The 18,171-nt window shown below is 36.2% G+C and overlaps 3 protein-coding genes across 4 annotated transcripts; 2 read left to right on the top strand and 1 right to left on the bottom strand.

Annotated features, from left to right (window-relative positions):
- Positions 1-598: 598 nt before the first annotated feature.
- Positions 599-3,591, top strand: LOC149179554 (uncharacterized). Its single transcript, XM_089413577.1, has 4 exons — positions 599-1,098; positions 1,204-1,281; positions 2,170-2,728; positions 2,827-3,591. Exons 1-4 carry the CDS (start codon positions 599-601, stop codon positions 3,181-3,183), a joined length of 1,494 nt encoding a protein of 497 aa, XP_089269703.1. The 3' UTR covers positions 3,184-3,591.
- A 205-nt stretch (positions 3,592-3,796) lies between these two features.
- Positions 3,797-7,333, top strand: LOC149179553 (chaperone protein dnaJ 8, chloroplastic-like). 2 transcript variants are annotated; one of them, XM_089415692.1, is made up of 4 exons: positions 3,797-3,933; positions 6,106-6,232; positions 6,472-6,540; positions 6,656-7,333. In XM_089415692.1, the coding sequence occupies exons 2-4, from the start codon at positions 6,122-6,124 to the stop codon at positions 6,824-6,826; spliced, it is 351 nt and encodes a 116-aa protein (XP_089271818.1). In that variant the 5' UTR covers positions 3,797-3,933; positions 6,106-6,121; the 3' UTR covers positions 6,827-7,333. The 2 variants fall into 2 exon arrangements, with proteins under 2 accessions (XP_089271818.1, XP_089271817.1); XM_089415691.1 differs by lacking the exon at positions 3,797-3,933 and having other exon boundaries at positions 4,983-6,232.
- Positions 7,334-8,727: 1,394 nt separating this feature from the next.
- On the bottom strand, positions 8,728-9,900 carry LOC149179552 (E3 ubiquitin-protein ligase AIRP2-like). Its single transcript, XM_089418014.1, has 3 exons — positions 9,487-9,900; positions 9,169-9,403; positions 8,728-8,970 (listed from the first exon to the last, which is right to left on the bottom strand). The coding sequence occupies exons 2-3, from the start codon at positions 9,354-9,356 to the stop codon at positions 8,784-8,786; spliced, it is 375 nt and encodes a 124-aa protein (XP_089274140.1). The 5' UTR covers positions 9,357-9,403; positions 9,487-9,900; the 3' UTR covers positions 8,728-8,783.
- Between the last annotated feature and the right edge of the window lie 8,271 nt (positions 9,901-18,171).

Here is an 18,171-nt window from a genome sequence, read left to right as displayed (position 1 = left end):
TTCCTGTTGGGGACTCCTCGGGTAAAACAGAGGGAAAAAACAGAGAGTTACATAGAGTAAAGAGAATAGAGAAAAGAGGAAAACAAAAAATAAGAAATTTACCTAGTGCGGCGGAGAATAGGGCCAGGGTCCTGCTGTTTAGACCCCTGGAGAAAATCTCCATGGCCAAGCTTCCCTGCGAAGCAAAGAATAGTAATTCAGTCTATCCTAGTGGCGGTCTTGTGTAGATGCCTTTATCACATTGTCTAAGTGACGGATGTTGACGAAAGAATAATACGAAGGTAAAAAAGAAAGGACTAGAAGAACCCAAAACCATGTGACGAGTTGGGAAACACTAAAAGAAACCATAAAAAGCCTCAAATTCGGCCCTGAAAGGGATATCAAATGTGACACAGGTAAATGGAAAATTGTTTGGATGTTTGTACAACATCAAACTGATACTTGTTATGGTTATGTGATAGGTCTCACCTCAAACTACGTCCAGTACAGAGTGGAGGCCATCAAAAGGAAAGAAGCAAGCAGTATCAGCTACGAAGACAACATGGCAAGAGACGGAAAAGAGGTGACCATGAAGGGTAAGAGAGACACAGGCAAAAAGATGGCTAAGGGGGTGAGCGGCCCAAACAAAGAGCAAAGCAAGAGAGGGAGAAAGACAGGACGAGAACACATGAAAACCCTCATCGACGCTTACATGGCAGGGAACCCACTGGAGGTCAGAGCCCAAATAGCTGGCTGGGAGCGAGAACTAAATGACAACATAAGGAACCAAGACATTCCCATGGAAGAATGGGAGGACATGGTTCCTGACCCAGGGAACTCCCGAGGATGGCACACTCTCTTCAGACAGACGATCCAACAATACTGGGTCATGAAGAACGTGGTGGCCTGGGCTATGACTCTCAATAGGGAACAAGTAGCAAGCAGAGGTCCAGAGGCAAAGGAAGACACCAAGGAGAAGGATCCCATCAGGGCAGAACTCCTCAGGGAGATAGTGGCAATCCAGATCCAAACTTACAGAAACAACTTAGCACTGGGGAGAATTGAACAAACACTGCAAGACATGAAGAGGAGCGAGATGCTGGGCTCCAGCGCCAAAGCGCCAGCCCCAGTAATATCCTCGGACGAGGATTGAAGCAGAGGTCCAGTTACATTTTGTTGAAGTTTTATGATGAATAGTTTTTACTTGTTTAACTTGAATTGCAGTATAGATAGTATAGATAATGCTGCTAGACGGATAGAGAAGGACCTTTTTAAATTTTGGATAGCTTTTAATGCTGACAGGTGGCTACCTGGTTTCCTTCGGGCAAGTAAGACCACCTGGAACAAATGGAAAATTTGATTTTGAACAAATAATATAAATAGAGGAAGTACTACCAAGTTCACAAAAAAAAATAATGAAATTATTAAAAATAAGAAATTGAAATATTATATAGTTTTTATCAATTATAAGTACAAATTCACAATAAAAGAACTTAAAATTTAGTGGCATGAAAGAAGTTAAATATGAATAGTGTTTTCTCATCAATGACTATAATGTATACAACTTTATCTTATTTCAAAAGTTTATTATTCTTCACTACTTTACCAAATCAACTATAATGATATACAATTTTATCTTATTTCAAAAAATTATTATTTTTCAATACTCTACGAAAGATTTAAAACTTTATCTTATTTTAAAAATTTATTATTCTTCAATACTTTACCAAATCTGATTAGTGTGATTGGTTTTGAAGGGTCTTATATTTTGAGGTGATCTAAGTTTCAAATTGTGTACTAATTTAGAAAAGACACCTTAAATTTAGTCATGTTAAAGATTAGTGTAGAGCAAACTGAGTGTAATCCCAGGTTATTTTGACAACTTAGATACCCCTAAATCATTGTTTTTTTAGATACTAGACAGTCTTATAAATCACAAACAAATAATAAAATAAAAAAGTTTTATTTATCAAAAGAAAAAACAAGGAAAAAACTTAAAAAAAAACAGTTTATATATTTAAACATATTACGAAATAAAAAAGCTTTATTTAAAAAAAAAAAACACAAAAAAAAAACCTTAAATATTTTTTTCCTATATTTAAATATATTATTATTCAATTTTAATTTTCTATATTTAGGCCGATAGGCCTTCCTATTGAAACAGACTTTCGTCGTTCTTTTCATTGTCAGGTTGACACCTGGCGCGACCCTTCTGCTTTCCACTGACATACGATATTCGTCATGGTCCCTTCAATTACTATGGCCTCAACCGAGAACTTCTGCAGCTAGCGCGAGTTGTATTGCCCAGGTCTCGCAAAACCTCTGCAGCTGGCGCGAGTTGTATTGCTGGAGTCTCGCGAAACCTCAACGGAAACCCTCTCAAGGTTGCACAATTGCAGTTCTTCTTATCGATTCTGGTGGAGTGCTTATTAGCCGACTCTGTATGTCTCAGGTTCGAAGGTATTTTGCAGAGGAAATCGCAGCTGTAGGCGCTTGGGCGGCTTACCACCTACTCTGGCTCTCAAGAATGGGGCCCGCAGCCATTTCTGTTTTCAGCCAACAGGGCTATGTAACAGTAAATACAAATATCGATTATAACTTTACTAAACTGTATATTGAATGGGGTATACGCCATACGGCACTGCATAATGAGATCTCCAAGAAAGGACTAAGGGGCCCCTCGGAGCTAAACTGCTTTTTATGGCTTCTGGAATGCTACAATCTCGCAAAACATCCTGCCATTGTGAAAGTAAGTAACGTTGCTTTCTTCTCCTCTCCTGTATTTTTAGTTTCTGAGATGATGGGTGGCTGAAGATGCTTTGGTTTTTGGGGATATTTTCATCGCAGAGCCTGATACCAATCCTGGGACCAGATATTGTTCTGCATGGAATCAAGCTGTGGAAACCCACAAATGAGACTGCAAGGAGATTGCAATTGGACGGTCAGTCAGGACAATGTGATGAGGTTGCCAATGTGGTTTTAGGAAGCAATGCTAGGATTTTGAAGGGCTCACAGATGTATACGGGCAATTTGAGACAGAGACTTTTAAGTAAGATTGCTGCATTGGATACCTACCAAAATCATGCTCATGTAGAAGATGTAAGGTTCTCTTTGGCTCCAGTGTCTTTTAGTTTACAGTATTGCAGGACACGCACACATAAACTTATAGGGTTGACCTTTCAGGAGCAACCCTCGCTCATGTAAAATCAGGAACGAACCTTCTAACCAAGGTAAAGGACATTACCTGTTTAGGTCATGTTCATCTTTTTGAAAGGTAAATGAAATGGTGTCATTGGTTGCCATCTGAAAGTTTTTGGTGCCTGGAGAACAGTTTTTTTGACTTATAGCTTTATCAGTGAGAAAGGTTTCATATCAAATTTCCTCGTGGTTTAATTGCATCATACCCAATGAAAAAGAAATTTTTAATAAAATTTGGGGTCTGTCAAAAATTTTGAAAACGGGATATCCCATCGCGGCACAACTCTGAATTTAATACAACAAAGACCCATCTATATTCTACCCTTCAACTCAATTTAAGCTCCGACATCTCTGAATTCACGGTGTCTGATCAGCTTGGATATGGCCATGGCCGATATCTCGTTTACTGGGACATCTCAGCTTTTGCAGAGGAAGAAGAACGTCTCTTTATATCGTCTGAACAGTTCTTTCTTGCCGCAAAAACCAGCCACGTTCTCCTTCAATGTCAATACAGAAAAATGTTTTCCGTCCATGAAAGTTGTCTGCTTAGTTGCTCCAAGGTAAAATCCACACTGGAAAGGCTATGGTGAAATTCTCTGATTTATTGTGCAGTTTGGTGAATTGTTTAAGTGTCGTTATTGGTATTTTTGTAGCCAAACTCAGGCGCCAACCCCTGCACCCACTACCACCCTGACTCCGGACGGGAAGAGAACAGATTGCTTTGGCATTTTTTGTCTTACATATGATCTAAAAGAGGTGAAATTTTGCTATTTACTTTGTGTATATTTGATCTTTTTATTTCAGTTTCCTGACTGCTCACACAATCATTGTTTGGGAATTGTATAGCTATGTTATATTGCTTTGTTGATAGAATAAGTACATGTAGTCAATAATCATGTAATTATTTTGATCATATCTCATAATTATGTGATTACGTAGACCTGTAGACTTTAGCTGAGCTGTCATTGGTAGCTAGCATATGTCTGATCTTGTTTGGAGAAGCAATTTGCTGTATAATAAATGGTTAGTTTGATCCGGTTGTTACTGATTGTTATTGTATTGAGAGATGTGACGTGTAACTCTTGGTGTGTGCCCATGGAATGTTGTATTAAGTGCATTGAACATGAACACTAGTCCAGACCCATTTAACTCGAGTGTGACATACAACTCAAGAATGTCTATATTGTAGCAATGTTGAGTTGCAGGCCTTTTGATTCCCCATAATATGGTATTTTCCTCTGCAAGAAAAGTTACATTCTTGGTTAACTCCACAACTTAGGATAACGGGTGTCCAACTGCTATGGTTAGTTTGTCTTGCCCACAACCCTCCAACCAAGGGGTTGCTTTCTTGTCTCCTTCCCACAACTTTGGGGTTACAATCTTACACCTCCTACAGGCATACAATTGCAATCTACTTAAAACCCCGCTAGCCTCGGGTCGTTTGTAACCAACTCTGTATTTTTTTTCCCTAGCTCTACAACCTATCCAACTTTGCAAATCAAACTTTCCTTGTCCAACTCAGATCAACCTTTTCCCCTACAAGTTGAATGTCCTCATCAACTTTTAATTGAGGGAAATTTTCCTATCCCTTCTATTAAATGTACCATTTATTAGACACTCAGAGTTCTCCCTTCTTTCCAATTTTGAATAACTCTATTTCATTTTACCAAGTCTACGTGCTTCTCTTCCGCAACACTTTACCTTTCATCAACACTTCCTATTGATAAGACAGTCCCTGTTGATAAAGATGGTTCAGAAAGCTTCAATTGATCTATATTCACCACAAAACAAATGCCCTTGTACGAGGCTAATGCTGATTGGAAAGAGTGTCTCTGCAATCTTCTCTAGAATCTCAAACGGTCTGTATCTAATTGTTTCGTTTCTTATGTGGGAATTTAAACTTTTTTTTTTTCGAAAAGTGCAATCATATTTGGTCCCCATCTGAGAGGTATGTGCTAATCCGATGCTTATCATGCCTTTTTTGTAATTGTCGGAGAATCTTGCAAGTTTTTTTTGCAACTACTCCTACATTTGCTAGGTTCACTTCACAAAATTAACAGCGTATGATCATTGGTTCAGCTTTCTCTTGCTTGTTTGAACCCTCTTCTAATGCCTGGTAAGGTAAGTCAAAGGGGCTCGATAGAGGAAATACCAAGCAAATAGCAAACAGAGACATTTGAGTGGATCCATGGGTGTACTTTAATAGAAGTGTCGAATATAAGGAATATGCTTTGTAGCATCCCCATGCTCCCACTGGGCACTAATACCCCTATATATTTGATAAATTCCAATAATAATAGAAATAGATCTCAAATATACTAGAAACATTAAAGGTATACTAGATTTGGAATTGGGAAAAACTCTACAGGTACAAAAAGATAAAGATATTCAATTTTTTTTAGGAATACAAAAGTACAAAAATTTGTGAAGAAATCAGTGAGGAAAGTTTAACTCACAATTATTTTGAGCGAACCTCTGTTAACTGTTGCAAAACTGAACTCTTATATATTTTGTTGCACCTATCATAGAATTCACACGAGACCTATAGACATTTGGGTTCAAGATGCTTAGAGATGGTTTTCTGTAATTACGTGATCTCACCTAAAGTATTACTATTATGGATTAACCCTTCAGAATTAGTGTTGGTACGTGGCATGTGATAGTTTTTGGTTCAGGATGATTTTGCTATGTTGCAATTGTTTCTGGTAGATATAGATTACTATGGATCATTCAAACTTTTGTGAGCCAAGTGTGTACATGTGTCATGAAACAAGAAGACTTAATTCTGTCAGAAAGTTGGGGATTATGGTGAGTGCTTGTCACAAATAAGATAGATCCCTTGTTTTCTCTACTATGGAAGATGCTCCAGACACTCACAATGGGTTGCACACTGCTATTAATCTGTATTCTATTACAAATGGGAGGCAGGAGGAATGTAACTGTGATGGCCTCTGTTGCTTTTCCTGGGATGAAAGAGCAGTATGAGACGCTGAGATTGACCCCTGGGGCTTCTGAAAAAGATGTGAAGAGAGCCTACCGTCGCCTTGCGTTGCAGGTATGCAAGTATCCATTTGAAGCTATGTCTCTTACTTTCAAGATCAGATATTTTCAATAAATCTTCCATTTCTGAAGCAAATAGAAAAAGAGATACAGGTTTGAAATAGAAATTAAAAATGTCAGACTTCACACATTCTTGAGAATTTTTAAGAAAATTTGTCTGGCAATATCCCTGGTCATATATAATGTCAGAAAACATTAATATTGCACTCATATGTTGATATAATCTGCTTACAGTATCATCTGGATGTTTGCAAAGGAGATGTGCGTGGGGTTCAATTTCACAAGATCAATCAGGCTTATGAGGTAAATTGCCTGCCTAAGAGTAATCTTTATCTATATGCATTTTCATTCTGTAATATGGGACTCTTATGCAGGCCCACGGTTTTCTGATTGTTGTTACTTTTGTGATAATGAGCAGACGTTAATGTCCAGTTTAGCAAAGGCAAAGCAGCAAAGTTATTCTGCTGATTACTCTGTCGAGGGCATGATGGGAATCAATAACGCTTATTGGGACGAGTGGGAAGAATGGATGGGATGGGAAGGAGCTGGAACCCTTGATTATTCCTCTCATATTAACATTTATGCCTGATGAAATTTTATCATAGACTGTGTAGGTGTCTATTGTCCGGCCTTGCAAACAGTTATGGCCTCTCCATTACCAATCCCATGTTGACTGTTATGGGCTATCTATAAAGTTCCTGCTATTGGCAGAAAAACAACTGTTTTAGAAAGCCCATAAAGCTTCTTCATTCATCTCCTGGAAATACAATATGTTCTTCTAACTGTATAGTTGATTTTATTTATCTTCCGTTGGTTTCCATAACACAAAGGACTTACTGATCCAGATGAAGCAACAGCTTTCTGAGTTGTCTCTGTTTTAGTGAGTCATTTGATTTGGTCATGGGTCCTGATTATTAGACTACCTGTACATATGTTCTGTTCATTTATACTCTCAACTACTTGTACATACCTGCGGGATATCTCTCTGGACCATGTGATTATTATGGGGATCTGCTCTTCATTAAAGAGCTCCTAACTATTCTTCCTGCAATTTGTAATGACATTCATTTAATGGAAACCATTATTTTGATTAAGAGATCTTTGATCATTGAGATGAAATGCTGCCGTTTCATTACATAATGCAAAATTTCTACATATTTGATCCTTGAGACATAATGAAACCGTTTCATTCCATAATGAATTTTTCTATTGTATATCATCATGAACAAGGCATTATTCTTGGCTGTAACTATAGGCAATCCCTGCCTGTATTTGCAGGATTCAAATGTTGTTAAGTTTTACCATTAATGTTAATTTTATATGTTTCATCTGGGACTGAGATATATTCAATCAATTAGTTTTGAGTATTTGCTTTCTAGATTGTTACCGTGACAAATATAGGGTAATCCCTGACAAACTATGCTTGGGGCTATAATTGTGGAGCCATTGAGTGCAGAATTGATGCGTAGATCCTGTAGCAAGAGAGATCTGAACTGTGCGGGGCGATTGAAGTAGGCAAAGTGTCCAGGTTACAGATGTAGCGGCGAAGAGTGGCCAACAATGGGGTGGCACTAAAACTACTTATGTGATAGATACGGAAGAAGAAACTCATCACAATTTCGAAAGTATTCATATTTGCCATTTAAAATGTAAATTCTTCTGATTCCTTTTTCAAGAAAATAGTGGGAATTTATAGATTGTGTTTCTTTGTTTACATTAATGATAAAAGATCCAGACGAAATTCCCTGAAGGCTTGTTCTTTTTCAGGGTTTGAGTGAAAATGTTGCTGCGTATGTATCCTACTTATGGAAAAGGGTATAAACAGTTTTGGGGCAGCAAAGATTGCTCCAGAGAAAATTCCAAGAAACTGAAATCATTTTAATTGAATTTGAAATTGTAGAAACCTTGAACCCCTTTCTTGGTTTGAAATCAAAGTTGAAGATGATTGGTGTGAGTAGAAGGAAAACGAGTGTATGGGAGTATGGGAGTGTAGAAGGAAAAATATCTGGAGACACAGATTATGTGAGGAAGCAAAACACAAAGATGGTCTAAAACTATTGTTAGAATTGGATATCAAAGAAACCTGTTAACCTATTGCGAATGAGTGATGCATAAGCAGTGTTATGTGGGAGAATTGGTGTGTGACCAATGTTCTGTGTGAATTGGCGATCATTGGGAGTTGTTATCTGGAGACACAGATTAAAGTATAACTGAAAATTTTGGTTGAGACTATTTCCATTTTTGGAAAGCCAAATTGTAAAATGCCCTTTAAAGGAAAGATGTGTAGGGATTGCAGAAATTTCCAGAATCAAATTCTTGATGTAAATTTTTAAAAATTCACCTTATATTAAAGGTTTCTAATTTTTTTGAGAGCTGCTAAAAATGGGAAGACATAAAAATCTAGAGAAGCTTCTTCATTGGACATGACCAATCCTACCCATTCTAAGAACAATAATCGGCGATAAGACATGGACGTTGTTGTTTATTTTCTAGTGATAATTCACATTCATTCACTTCATATAGGAATCATAATGAGAATCATAAACCTAAAACAGGCTCTCTGGCACTATAAGTGGCAACTTATCAATGTAATTAAATAGCCTTTTTAAGTTCTCTCTGCCCAATGTTTCCATGTCAACAACTTCTTCACTACTTGTAAAAATCCACAAGTCTGTTGAGTTCACTCTTTTCAAGCTATCACTGCAGAAAGGGCATGATTCTGATCGTGCATGCCTGCAAAACACAACAATAACAACTGACAGCGTTAATTATAAATCTGTCAAACCTTTCAATGCTCCTGTCTCATGTAAATGTGCCTAACCCTGAAACTAGGGGTAAGATGATCTTTCAAGCTCAAAAATAGAATTATGCTGTTAGAAAAATAAGAAACTACAAAAAATAAAATACATTACTAGGATTCATTGCTCCTACCATTCCCGATAGCAATTCAAACACATGGAATGACTGCAGTTAGGCAATACAACTTTGGTCTGAGTCTCCAAACATATTCCACACTCTTTTTCACGTTCCAAATCAAGCTCAGAAAGATGTCTCCTTTCTTCATCAACACGTTTCTTGTATCTTTCTTTGCAAATCAGTTTCTGCTTATTATCTTCCATCTCTGTTATACCTCCTTCAAGTTGCAGCAAGGAAGGATATATAACAGCTGCCCAAGACAAAATCTCCATTAGATCACAGCTGTTATACCTCCCTTTTCCCCTTTATTTAGAAAAGAAGAAAACAGCTTACCATAGAATTCTCGAAGACTGGCTTTTCTTTCTTATGTAGACATTGTTGTTGTTCCATCTGAATACACCTGCTAAATGGAAACACTGCAGTATTAGAAAGCATAAAAGAATAAACAATGTGGCAGTGAATTAAACCACCATGAAATACCAGTATCAAAGATAAATAGTAAATACCATAAAAAATAATAACTAGTCAATAATTAAAAATATTAGATTTTTTCAGATTGCAGAGGTACTCTGGGTTCTACAAAAGGGGACTCAGATTTGAAGCAGGAGTAATTTTTACAATAGCAACATAGACCTAAATAACAAAATCATATTATTCAATATAATTTAGTTGAATTTCAAGCCAGTCAAACAACGGAACAATTCCTAGAGGAAAAAAAACAAAATAAGCATAGGACCTTATATATTAGTATGTACAGAAGTCCTAATGTGCTTGCTAGGCTGCAATCAGCCCATTGTACAAGAAAAAGGAACAACTGTGCTATGGGGCTGTATGATAATCCCATTTGAATGCAGGCGCCATCCTACTCCCTTGTAAATGAAGATCCCCTGCATAATTTTGAGTATTTTAGTCCAGAATGCCAAAATCTTGGAAAAGCCTTAACATAATTTCAAAAAGGTAAAAGAGAAACAGAAAATAACTATTTGGAAAAGAACATAAAAGTAAAAAGGAACAGTTGAATAAAGATGAGGGTCTCTTGTTGACTTCCATTTCTGTAGAAAAATTCAAAGAATTTTATCATAACAATCCAGCCTCACTGTAAAGCCAGATTCTCAATTTCCAAATAAAAAAACTGAAACCCCAGGTAGAGTCTGCTTGGATCAGGCATATCTTTACCACATCTTAAAAAACGCTACGTAGGAAAATTTGTGGCTAACCATCTATTGAGTCAATACCATAGATACCGTTTTGTTCAAATTAAATGGCAATCTGCTTTTGCACAATACTACACAAAATAGCTCAAATCATTTTCCAATTACTGGTATTTCCCCTCCAATAAGGATTCAATTATTTTACCTCTTGAACAACATTTTTCGCAACAGTATCAGTTGTTAATGGTGGCCAATGACAATCTAAAAATTAGTGAGGCTTCTAACACTTTGCTAGCCAAAGAAAGTTCTACCCATTGGAAGGTCTTCAAGTATTTTGTACATAAAAGGGTAACTCAGCAATTAGAAGGACTATAAATATTTTTCATGGTAAGGGCAGGAATTCAAAAACTTTAAAATAGCAATTCAGTCAATAAAATGGCTTTGAATATTTCTCTAGTGGAAAGGAAGAATCCCTCAAAAGTGCTTAAAAAGGCAGTTTCCCCAAAAGCATTTTACCTGTCAAGAGGGCTTCAAATGCCTGGCCCATGAATTGGAATTTAACTATTAACAGATTTCAATGCTGCAGTGAATTTACTGATTGGAATTCCTCCACCCTCAAAAAACTATAGTTGAAATAGTATGCCTATAGACAGTTGAAGGCATTTGAATCATTTTTTTGTTAATGGGCATTTCCCATTTTCCATCTGCACTTCAGATACTATGTCGTAGAAGAACTGAAAACCAGATACCTTTACATTGCCAAAAGGGCTTTGAATATTTTACAATAAATAAGAAAATTCTTCGGCAGAAGCTCAAACATTTCACTGCCTATCTTGGCCATTAGAAGGACTCCAAATACTTTGCCTTCTCAATGAACCTGGAATATTACTCATCCGAACCTTCAAAATTCAAATATTTTTACTCCTTTGTAAGAAATGCAAGGCTACTACCTGCATGTCAAGGTAAAATTATGTTGAAACTTTCCAAATATGTAATTTGATTCTACATGTAGGAGAACCATCAGTGTACCATTAATCTCAGCGCTGCAAATCCAAGTAATCCGAATACTGATGGTATCAAGTGTTTCAAATTGATCCATATTAGCACACAGGAGAACACGTTCCTGGAGGGATTTGAGAATTAGGCATTAAAGGCGTTTAGATAGTATTAGAAAACTTATAGACAGTAATATTTATGTATGGATAATATAATTCGAGGTAGAGTTCTACATAATAATAAAATTTTATGGATTAAAATATCTACTCATGACTGGGATTAAGCTGTAGACATAATTCTAGATAATAATGGGGAGACAAATCTAGACAATAGGAAGAAATTAAAAATTATAATAAACATTTATAGATAAGGATGAAGATGGATTAAGCTCCCATTTAAAGGGGTTCAAGCTTGAAATCTAATCTTGATGTAAGGAAGCATAGAATAGACTGGGGATAAGCTTTATGGAAGAGACTGCCTCAATTAATTTCAATGAATAAGAATTTGGCTGTTGTGCTCCTGCTTATTTTTTTTTATTTCTAATGTTAATGGGTTGTTTTTTTCTGATGTTTATTTGACCTTTCCTGTATTGCAATCCCATCAAGCCCATTCTGATTGCATCACCCCAAATTACTACATACTTCAGCGGACTTGAACCCCAATCAGACCAGACCCACTTCATCCCTGATATACCCACAACATATTCTGTAACCACTTCTGATTTTTCATCACTTTTTACTGCTACAGAAGCAGCTCCCCTCTGTCATAAAGCCCTGCGTTTGTTTCTATTCTTTTAAAAACCTCATTGACCAAATACAAAAAGATGCTATTTACAGCCCAGAACATCAGGATCAAAACAGTGCACAGCATGAAAAGAATTGTTACACAAATTAGACAAAGGAACCATCAATTCCAATCTTATCAAAACAATCATATATATTTTATTTGTAGAAATTCAGACAAGTAAATAGAAAATTTAAAATATTTGCACTATTTTGCCTCTTAAAATGCTTGAAAACGAAAGTTTGAATTGTATCTTGGACAGAGCATAGATTAATAAGTGCTAAAAGCTTGCTTTGAGGGCCAGAGAAATACATAGTGTTTTGAATGGTGGGTTTGCCAAAATGGAATCTAAAACCACTATATTTGAGGACTTAAGTATGTAAAACAAAATACTTTGAAAAATACAATACATGAATTTAAAATCGGTTTCAAAATTTTAATAATGTTAATGTTTTACTTCTACTGTCAACCAGTAATGTAAGTGATTTGTTTTAACATTTGCAAATCACAAATTTCTCCACTTTTCATTTAACATGTACAACGTTGTAATTTACTTTTTATTTAGAAAAAAACCGTGCTGCCAATAATCTATTGAACCTATTGAGCTTTAAGTATGAACGTGTTCTACACTTACTATATTAATATGAATGGTTTGGTTTTGGTTTTGTTCTTCTAATATCAAATGCACTGGTACAGGATGGTCAACGTGATTATTGCCTTCGTCACTATATACCTTTATATATGCTTGACTATCTATAAAACTATCTTCCTTTCACTAATCCTATCGGCCTCTCTTTGTACCTTTTGGGACAATTGCTAGTTTTAGACCAAAGGTGTTCTATTTTGAAAGTCTTCAGCACCGACTTCGTCTACCTTTTTGTTTTCCACCGTTGGTTCAACAAACAGCTGTCATTATTTCCACCGTTGTTTGATCGAACAGTTATCATTGTCTTCCACCACTGCGCATTGACAATGCTCCTTCTTCAGAGGCATCTTTGAGGGTGAAATGTTTCGGATGGTTGAAGCTGCAACAACATTATTGCAGGGCATAATTCTTTGTCCCTCCATTCCGAGGCCGTCTATACGGCCCTGGATTTGCACGTTTCATTCAATGGGACGATCGACAATTTATCTTCTTCTGCTTGCGCTAAAGGGAAACGGTCATTGCCAATGGATCCTTTCTACAACGAGAATGAGTACAGGTGCCTGAGACTTGACAGCGATGGCAACCACAACGGTCCATTTTCTAGTCGAAAACGGACTGGAAAATGGACCGATCTAATCAGAATTGCATACTGCCTAGAGCCTGCGGGCCTTATGGCATATGTGTCAACGACTAGTGCAGCTGTCCGGGCTACGGAACACGGGATCAATTCTAGTAAATTCATTACCTAGACGTGACGCAGGGATGTTATAGCAGCTCAAGCGAGCCCGTCATGCAGCCAGCCGACGGAGTGGAGTGAACCATTTCATGCGCCTCGATGGAGTGGATTACTTTCCCAATGACTACCTGAAGCCTGAACCGAACACCCATGAAAGATCGCGATAGAGATCATGACGGCAAAAAGGACGAAATGTCCTTGGTTGGAAACAACGGGGTACTCGCGGATCTTTTGAATCTAATGTCGTCACTTTTTCCACAAAACTCATTGGAAAGTCCTGATAAATGTAGAAGTTATCAACAACAAAGCCATATAATTATGGAAGCATAGATGAATCTATTCTTGTAATATCGTTAATCCTTGAGAGGATGGCTACATTATTATTTTAATTTTAAATAATTATTTTCTCTTACAATACTATTTTGATAAAGAAGTTTCAAGAGTCAGTTCAATTAGTGAAATCAAGTGCTTTGCTAATGGAAGGTCACAGAGTTGAATCCCGAAAGCTCTTGGGGTCAGGTCAGTAAATAGGCAGAGGGGTGTTGATGCCCTTTGGGTGGCGTCTACTCAGTGTTAAATGAACCTGGACGTAGTGGCTACCCACTGGCCCGGGTATCCGTGAACTAGAAAGTGAAAAAAATACTATTTTGATGAATGTACTTTTGGGTTTCAATAAAGCAAATTCATTGTCCTAATATGTGAACTTGGTAAAGGACAATGCCATCGAATGAAAGCGCTAATGAATTGCGTCCACTTTGAAAGAAGCTTAAAGATATTTTTCCTTAGTTGTTGTGGTGGATAGTAGACACCTTGTTTTTACAAAGTTTTAATATAAAATTATTCAAATGTGGGTCATTTTTTCCTTAAATTAAAGGGGAAATCATGGAAAGAGAAAGCAAAAGGAAATTAAAGAAATTTGCAATGAGTGTTTTTCTAAATATAAGAGCGTCTCTTGAAATTCCCCATGCATTAAGATAAGTGATAAGATACGTGTTGTCAAAACATGCTGCAACTTTGCCGAACAAATGGAAAATTTAGCATGATTTTGAAAAAATCTGGTAGAAATTTTTGAAAATTTATACCAGCATGATTTTGAAAAAATCTGGTAGAAATTTTTGAAAATTTATACTAGCATGATTTTGAGAAAATCTAGCAGAAATTTTCAAAATTCGGGTTAGAGTTGTCAAGCTTCAAGATTTTAGGTGTCAAGGTTCTTGATGGTGCTGAATCCATTTCCACAATGAAAAATGATTTGAACATTGTCACAGTTGGTTTATAGAATATTTTTTTATGCCAGATTCCGACGAGAAATTCATCATTCTGACAAAATTGTGGCCTCTGTAGACAACGCCAATAAGATATATGGAATTTGAGACATCTTTCATCTTCACAGAAATTTGAAGGATCTAACCACTCAACATAACTCATTAAAAAAACCAAAGAGAAATTGTAATGGGGTTGGAGTAGGAAACTTGCCATACAATTGATTTATACACCGCCTAAAACCCAAAGAGAAATTGTAATGGGGTTGGTGTAGGAAACTTGCCATACAATTGATTTATAAGCACCATTTTTCACATCCACATGCTTCCATGGTGAGTAAGCAAGCATTATTGAAATGAAATGATATTTTAACATCCACAAGACTAAAAATAGTCTATGGGACCATCAGTCTCCCTACTTTTCACCTTTCGCAATTTAATCCTTTCTTATTCAAATTGATGATGAGTTGACCCAACATTATAACAGTCCCCTCATTGAAAAGACAATGCCAAGGAATCTATGCTAACATATTCCCATAATTGTCCCTAATGTCTTTGAAAGCATCACATTCCAAAATGAGATGTTTTTCTGATTCCACTGCCCCAGACGTGCAAAAGGTACACATTCATTCTTCCCAAGCTTCTTTATGTCTTTTCCACTGTCTTGTTTCACACTGACGTTGTTGTAAGTTAGTTCTTAATTGAGCAATAAGAACCTTTTCCCTCCATGAAATGCTAGCTCCAATGTACTCTTTTTGCTAGAGATCACAAGTGGGGTTGAATTCCTCAACATAGTACTTCTTTCTACCCAACTCTTTTCCCCATATATGTTTATAGAACTTCTCCATAACAAAATTATTTAGCTCCTTGCTATTTTTGGGACTAGCACTAAGGTAGATATTCCATTTTTTCATCTATGTGTAGTTTTGTCTCATCCATCTTTTCTTTCTTTCACTCATGCCTTCATTGAAGATAACATTATTGATATGGAGATGCTATACAAAATTCCATTTATCAACTCTCTTCAAAACAAAACACATGTGCAACTCACCTTTATGGTCGAACACCCTCTTCACATCTCCTTTCCCCATATATGTTTACAAAACTTCTCCATAACAAAATTCTTTAGCTCCTTGCTATTTGTGGGACTGCCACTGAGGTAGATATTCCATTTTTGCATCTATGTGTAGTTTTGTCTCATCCATGTTTTATTTCTTTCACTCATGCCTTCATTGAAGATAACATTATTGATAAGATGTTCTACGAAATTCCATTTCTCAACTCCTGTCAAAATAAAACACATGTGCAACTCACCTTGACGATCAAACACCCTCTTCGCTTGGTTTAATTAATTAAATTACAATAATAGCATGGGTGAGTGTATATAAACTATTTTAATGATTAAAATGTAGTTGTGTTAGTTGAGGATCAATGTGTGTGGCCAAGTTTAGTAGATGATAGTTGAATATGATTAAGTTATGTATGATAAGAGTTTATTTTGATGAACATATGGCTAACCATAATTGACTATGGTTGAATATGGTTGAGTAAGAGACTATCAATAACTAAGATTGAGTGTAGTCGACCAAGGTAGACCATGGTCTACTATGGATGACCATGTTGACCATGGGTGACTATGGTTGACCATGGTTGACTATGTTTAAGTAGGGTTGATTATGGTTTAACATGGAGAAACCATGGTTGACTATGGTTGACCACAATTAACCATGTTTAACGAAGGTTGACTATGCTTGCCCATGAAAGACTATAAATGACCATGGTCGATAACATTTGACAATGGTGACCAAGCTTACCATGGTTAACTATTATTGCCCATGGTTGCTTTTGGTTGACCATGGTTCATTATGATTGAATATAGTTGACCAAAATATACCATGGCAGACTATGGAAGACCATGTTGACCATGGGTGACTATGATTTAACATGGTTAATTGTGTGTGACCATGCTTGATTATGGTTTACCATGGTTGACAATGTTTGAACATGGTTAAACATTGTTTAACATAGTTGACAATAGTTTACTATGGTTGGGTTTCATCACAATGTGATGATGGTGAACAATGATATTCAATTATGCTATCAGGACATGTTCATCGCATCACAATGTCAAGTTTTGTTTAACACATTGCAACACCAAGTTATGTCAGTCAAATTGTGACGTCAGTTTATGTTCATCACATGGGGACATTGGGTTTTGTTTAGCACATAATGTTGTTAGGCTATAGTCATCGCATTGTAACATTGGGTTATGTTTATCACATTGAGATGTCAGGTTATGTTTGTCACATTGTGACAATAAGTTAAGTTCTTGACATTGTGACATCAACTCAGGAGTTCTATTCATCACATTATAATGTCAAGTAATGTTTGTCACATTGTGATGTTGGGTAATGCATGACACATTACAATGTTAGGTTATGTTTGTCACATTACAACATTAGGTAATGTTTGTCACATTATGACATTGGGATATGTTGGATTGAATCACAATGTGATGATGTTGAATGGTTATGTTTAAATGCAACATCAAGTTATGCTTTTCACATTGCAACATTGAGTTATGTTCATCACATTGCAACATTGGTTTTGTTTAACACACCGTGATGTCAAGTTATGTTTGTCACAATGTGACGTCAGGTTATGTTCATCATATTTTAATGTTAGTAATGTTCAACACATTACATTGTCATGTTTTGTTTGTCACATGCAAAATTGGGTTTTGGTCAAATTGCTAGATCGATTTATGTTTGAAATATGTGAAAAGAAGTTTTGGCTAGGTTCCATGAAAACATTTCTAATGAACTTTTTCCTTTGTTTTGATGATAGGAACTTTGCACTGGCATGGCATATTGTGTGGAAGGAAACTTACTTGTGATGTGATGTGACACAAATAAAACAATTTTTGCATGACCTAAAAGGTTTGCTTTCACTTGACGCAATTTTTTGGTTTCTTATGATGTATCAAATTTAAAATATCTTTCCTTGTCACATTGATAGCAAATCAACTTAAAATTTGTAGATAATGATTCATACTTGTTTTAAGGGCATTGTTGGTAAAATAAATTCATTTATACTATGTAGATGATGATTTAAACTTGTTCTAAGAACATTGATAGTAAGTCGAGTTTATTTTAGTGAATAATTTTTTGTCATCAATGTACTTAAATTTATTGAGTTACTTGTATTTTATAAATAAAAACTTATGATTATTTGTGTTATTGAAAGATTTTTGAAATTATGTAGTAGATTTTCAATTCTAAAATTTAGTTATGAGCATGCATTTAGCAATGGAATCTATTATTGGCAATATGATCATTCCAAATATTCTTTTATATTATTGGCAAGACGATCTTCCTCAATCTTCTATTCCTTTGGTGTATCTTTGCACCTTTAGGGGGCAATTGCTAGTAAAATATTATTATT

The sequence above is a fragment of the Pinus tabuliformis genome, chromosome 3_2, assembly GCF_031772625.1.
Source record: "Pinus tabuliformis cultivar Carrire ecotype Pingquan chromosome 3_2, CPIR1, whole genome shotgun sequence".
In the NCBI taxonomy this organism is placed as follows: domain Eukaryota; kingdom Viridiplantae; phylum Streptophyta; class Pinopsida; order Pinales; family Pinaceae; genus Pinus; species Pinus tabuliformis.
The sequence above is the reverse complement of the archived record's forward strand: the minus strand, read 5'-3'. Positions and strand labels throughout refer to the sequence as shown.

Coding starts and splice junctions, on each gene's coding strand:
- LOC149179554 (XM_089413577.1), top strand. CDS start 599: ATGGCTAAGGGGGTGAGCGGCCCAAACAAAGAGCAAAGCAAGAGAGGG. Junction 1,099..1,203: donor CTGGGCTCCAGCGCCAAAGC/GCCAGCCCCAGT, acceptor CTTGAATTGCAG/TATAGATAGTATAGATAATG. Junction 1,282..2,169: donor ATAGCTTTTAATGCTGACAG/GTGGCTACCTGG, acceptor TTTCATTGTCAG/GTTGACACCTGGCGCGACCC.
- LOC149179553 (XM_089415691.1), top strand. CDS start 6,038: ATGCTCCAGACACTCACAATGGGTTGCACACTGCTATTAATCTGTATT. Junction 6,233..6,471: donor ACCGTCGCCTTGCGTTGCAG/GTATGCAAGTAT, acceptor ATCTGCTTACAG/TATCATCTGGATGTTTGCAA. Junction 6,541..6,655: donor AGATCAATCAGGCTTATGAG/GTAAATTGCCTG, acceptor GATAATGAGCAG/ACGTTAATGTCCAGTTTAGC.
- LOC149179552 (XM_089418014.1), bottom strand. CDS start 9,356: ATGGAAGATAATAAGCAGAAACTGATTTGCAAAGAAAGATACAAGAAA. Junction 8,971..9,168: donor TTGAATTGCTATCGGGAATG/GTAGGAGCAATG, acceptor TGTGTTTTGCAG/GCATGCACGATCAGAATCAT.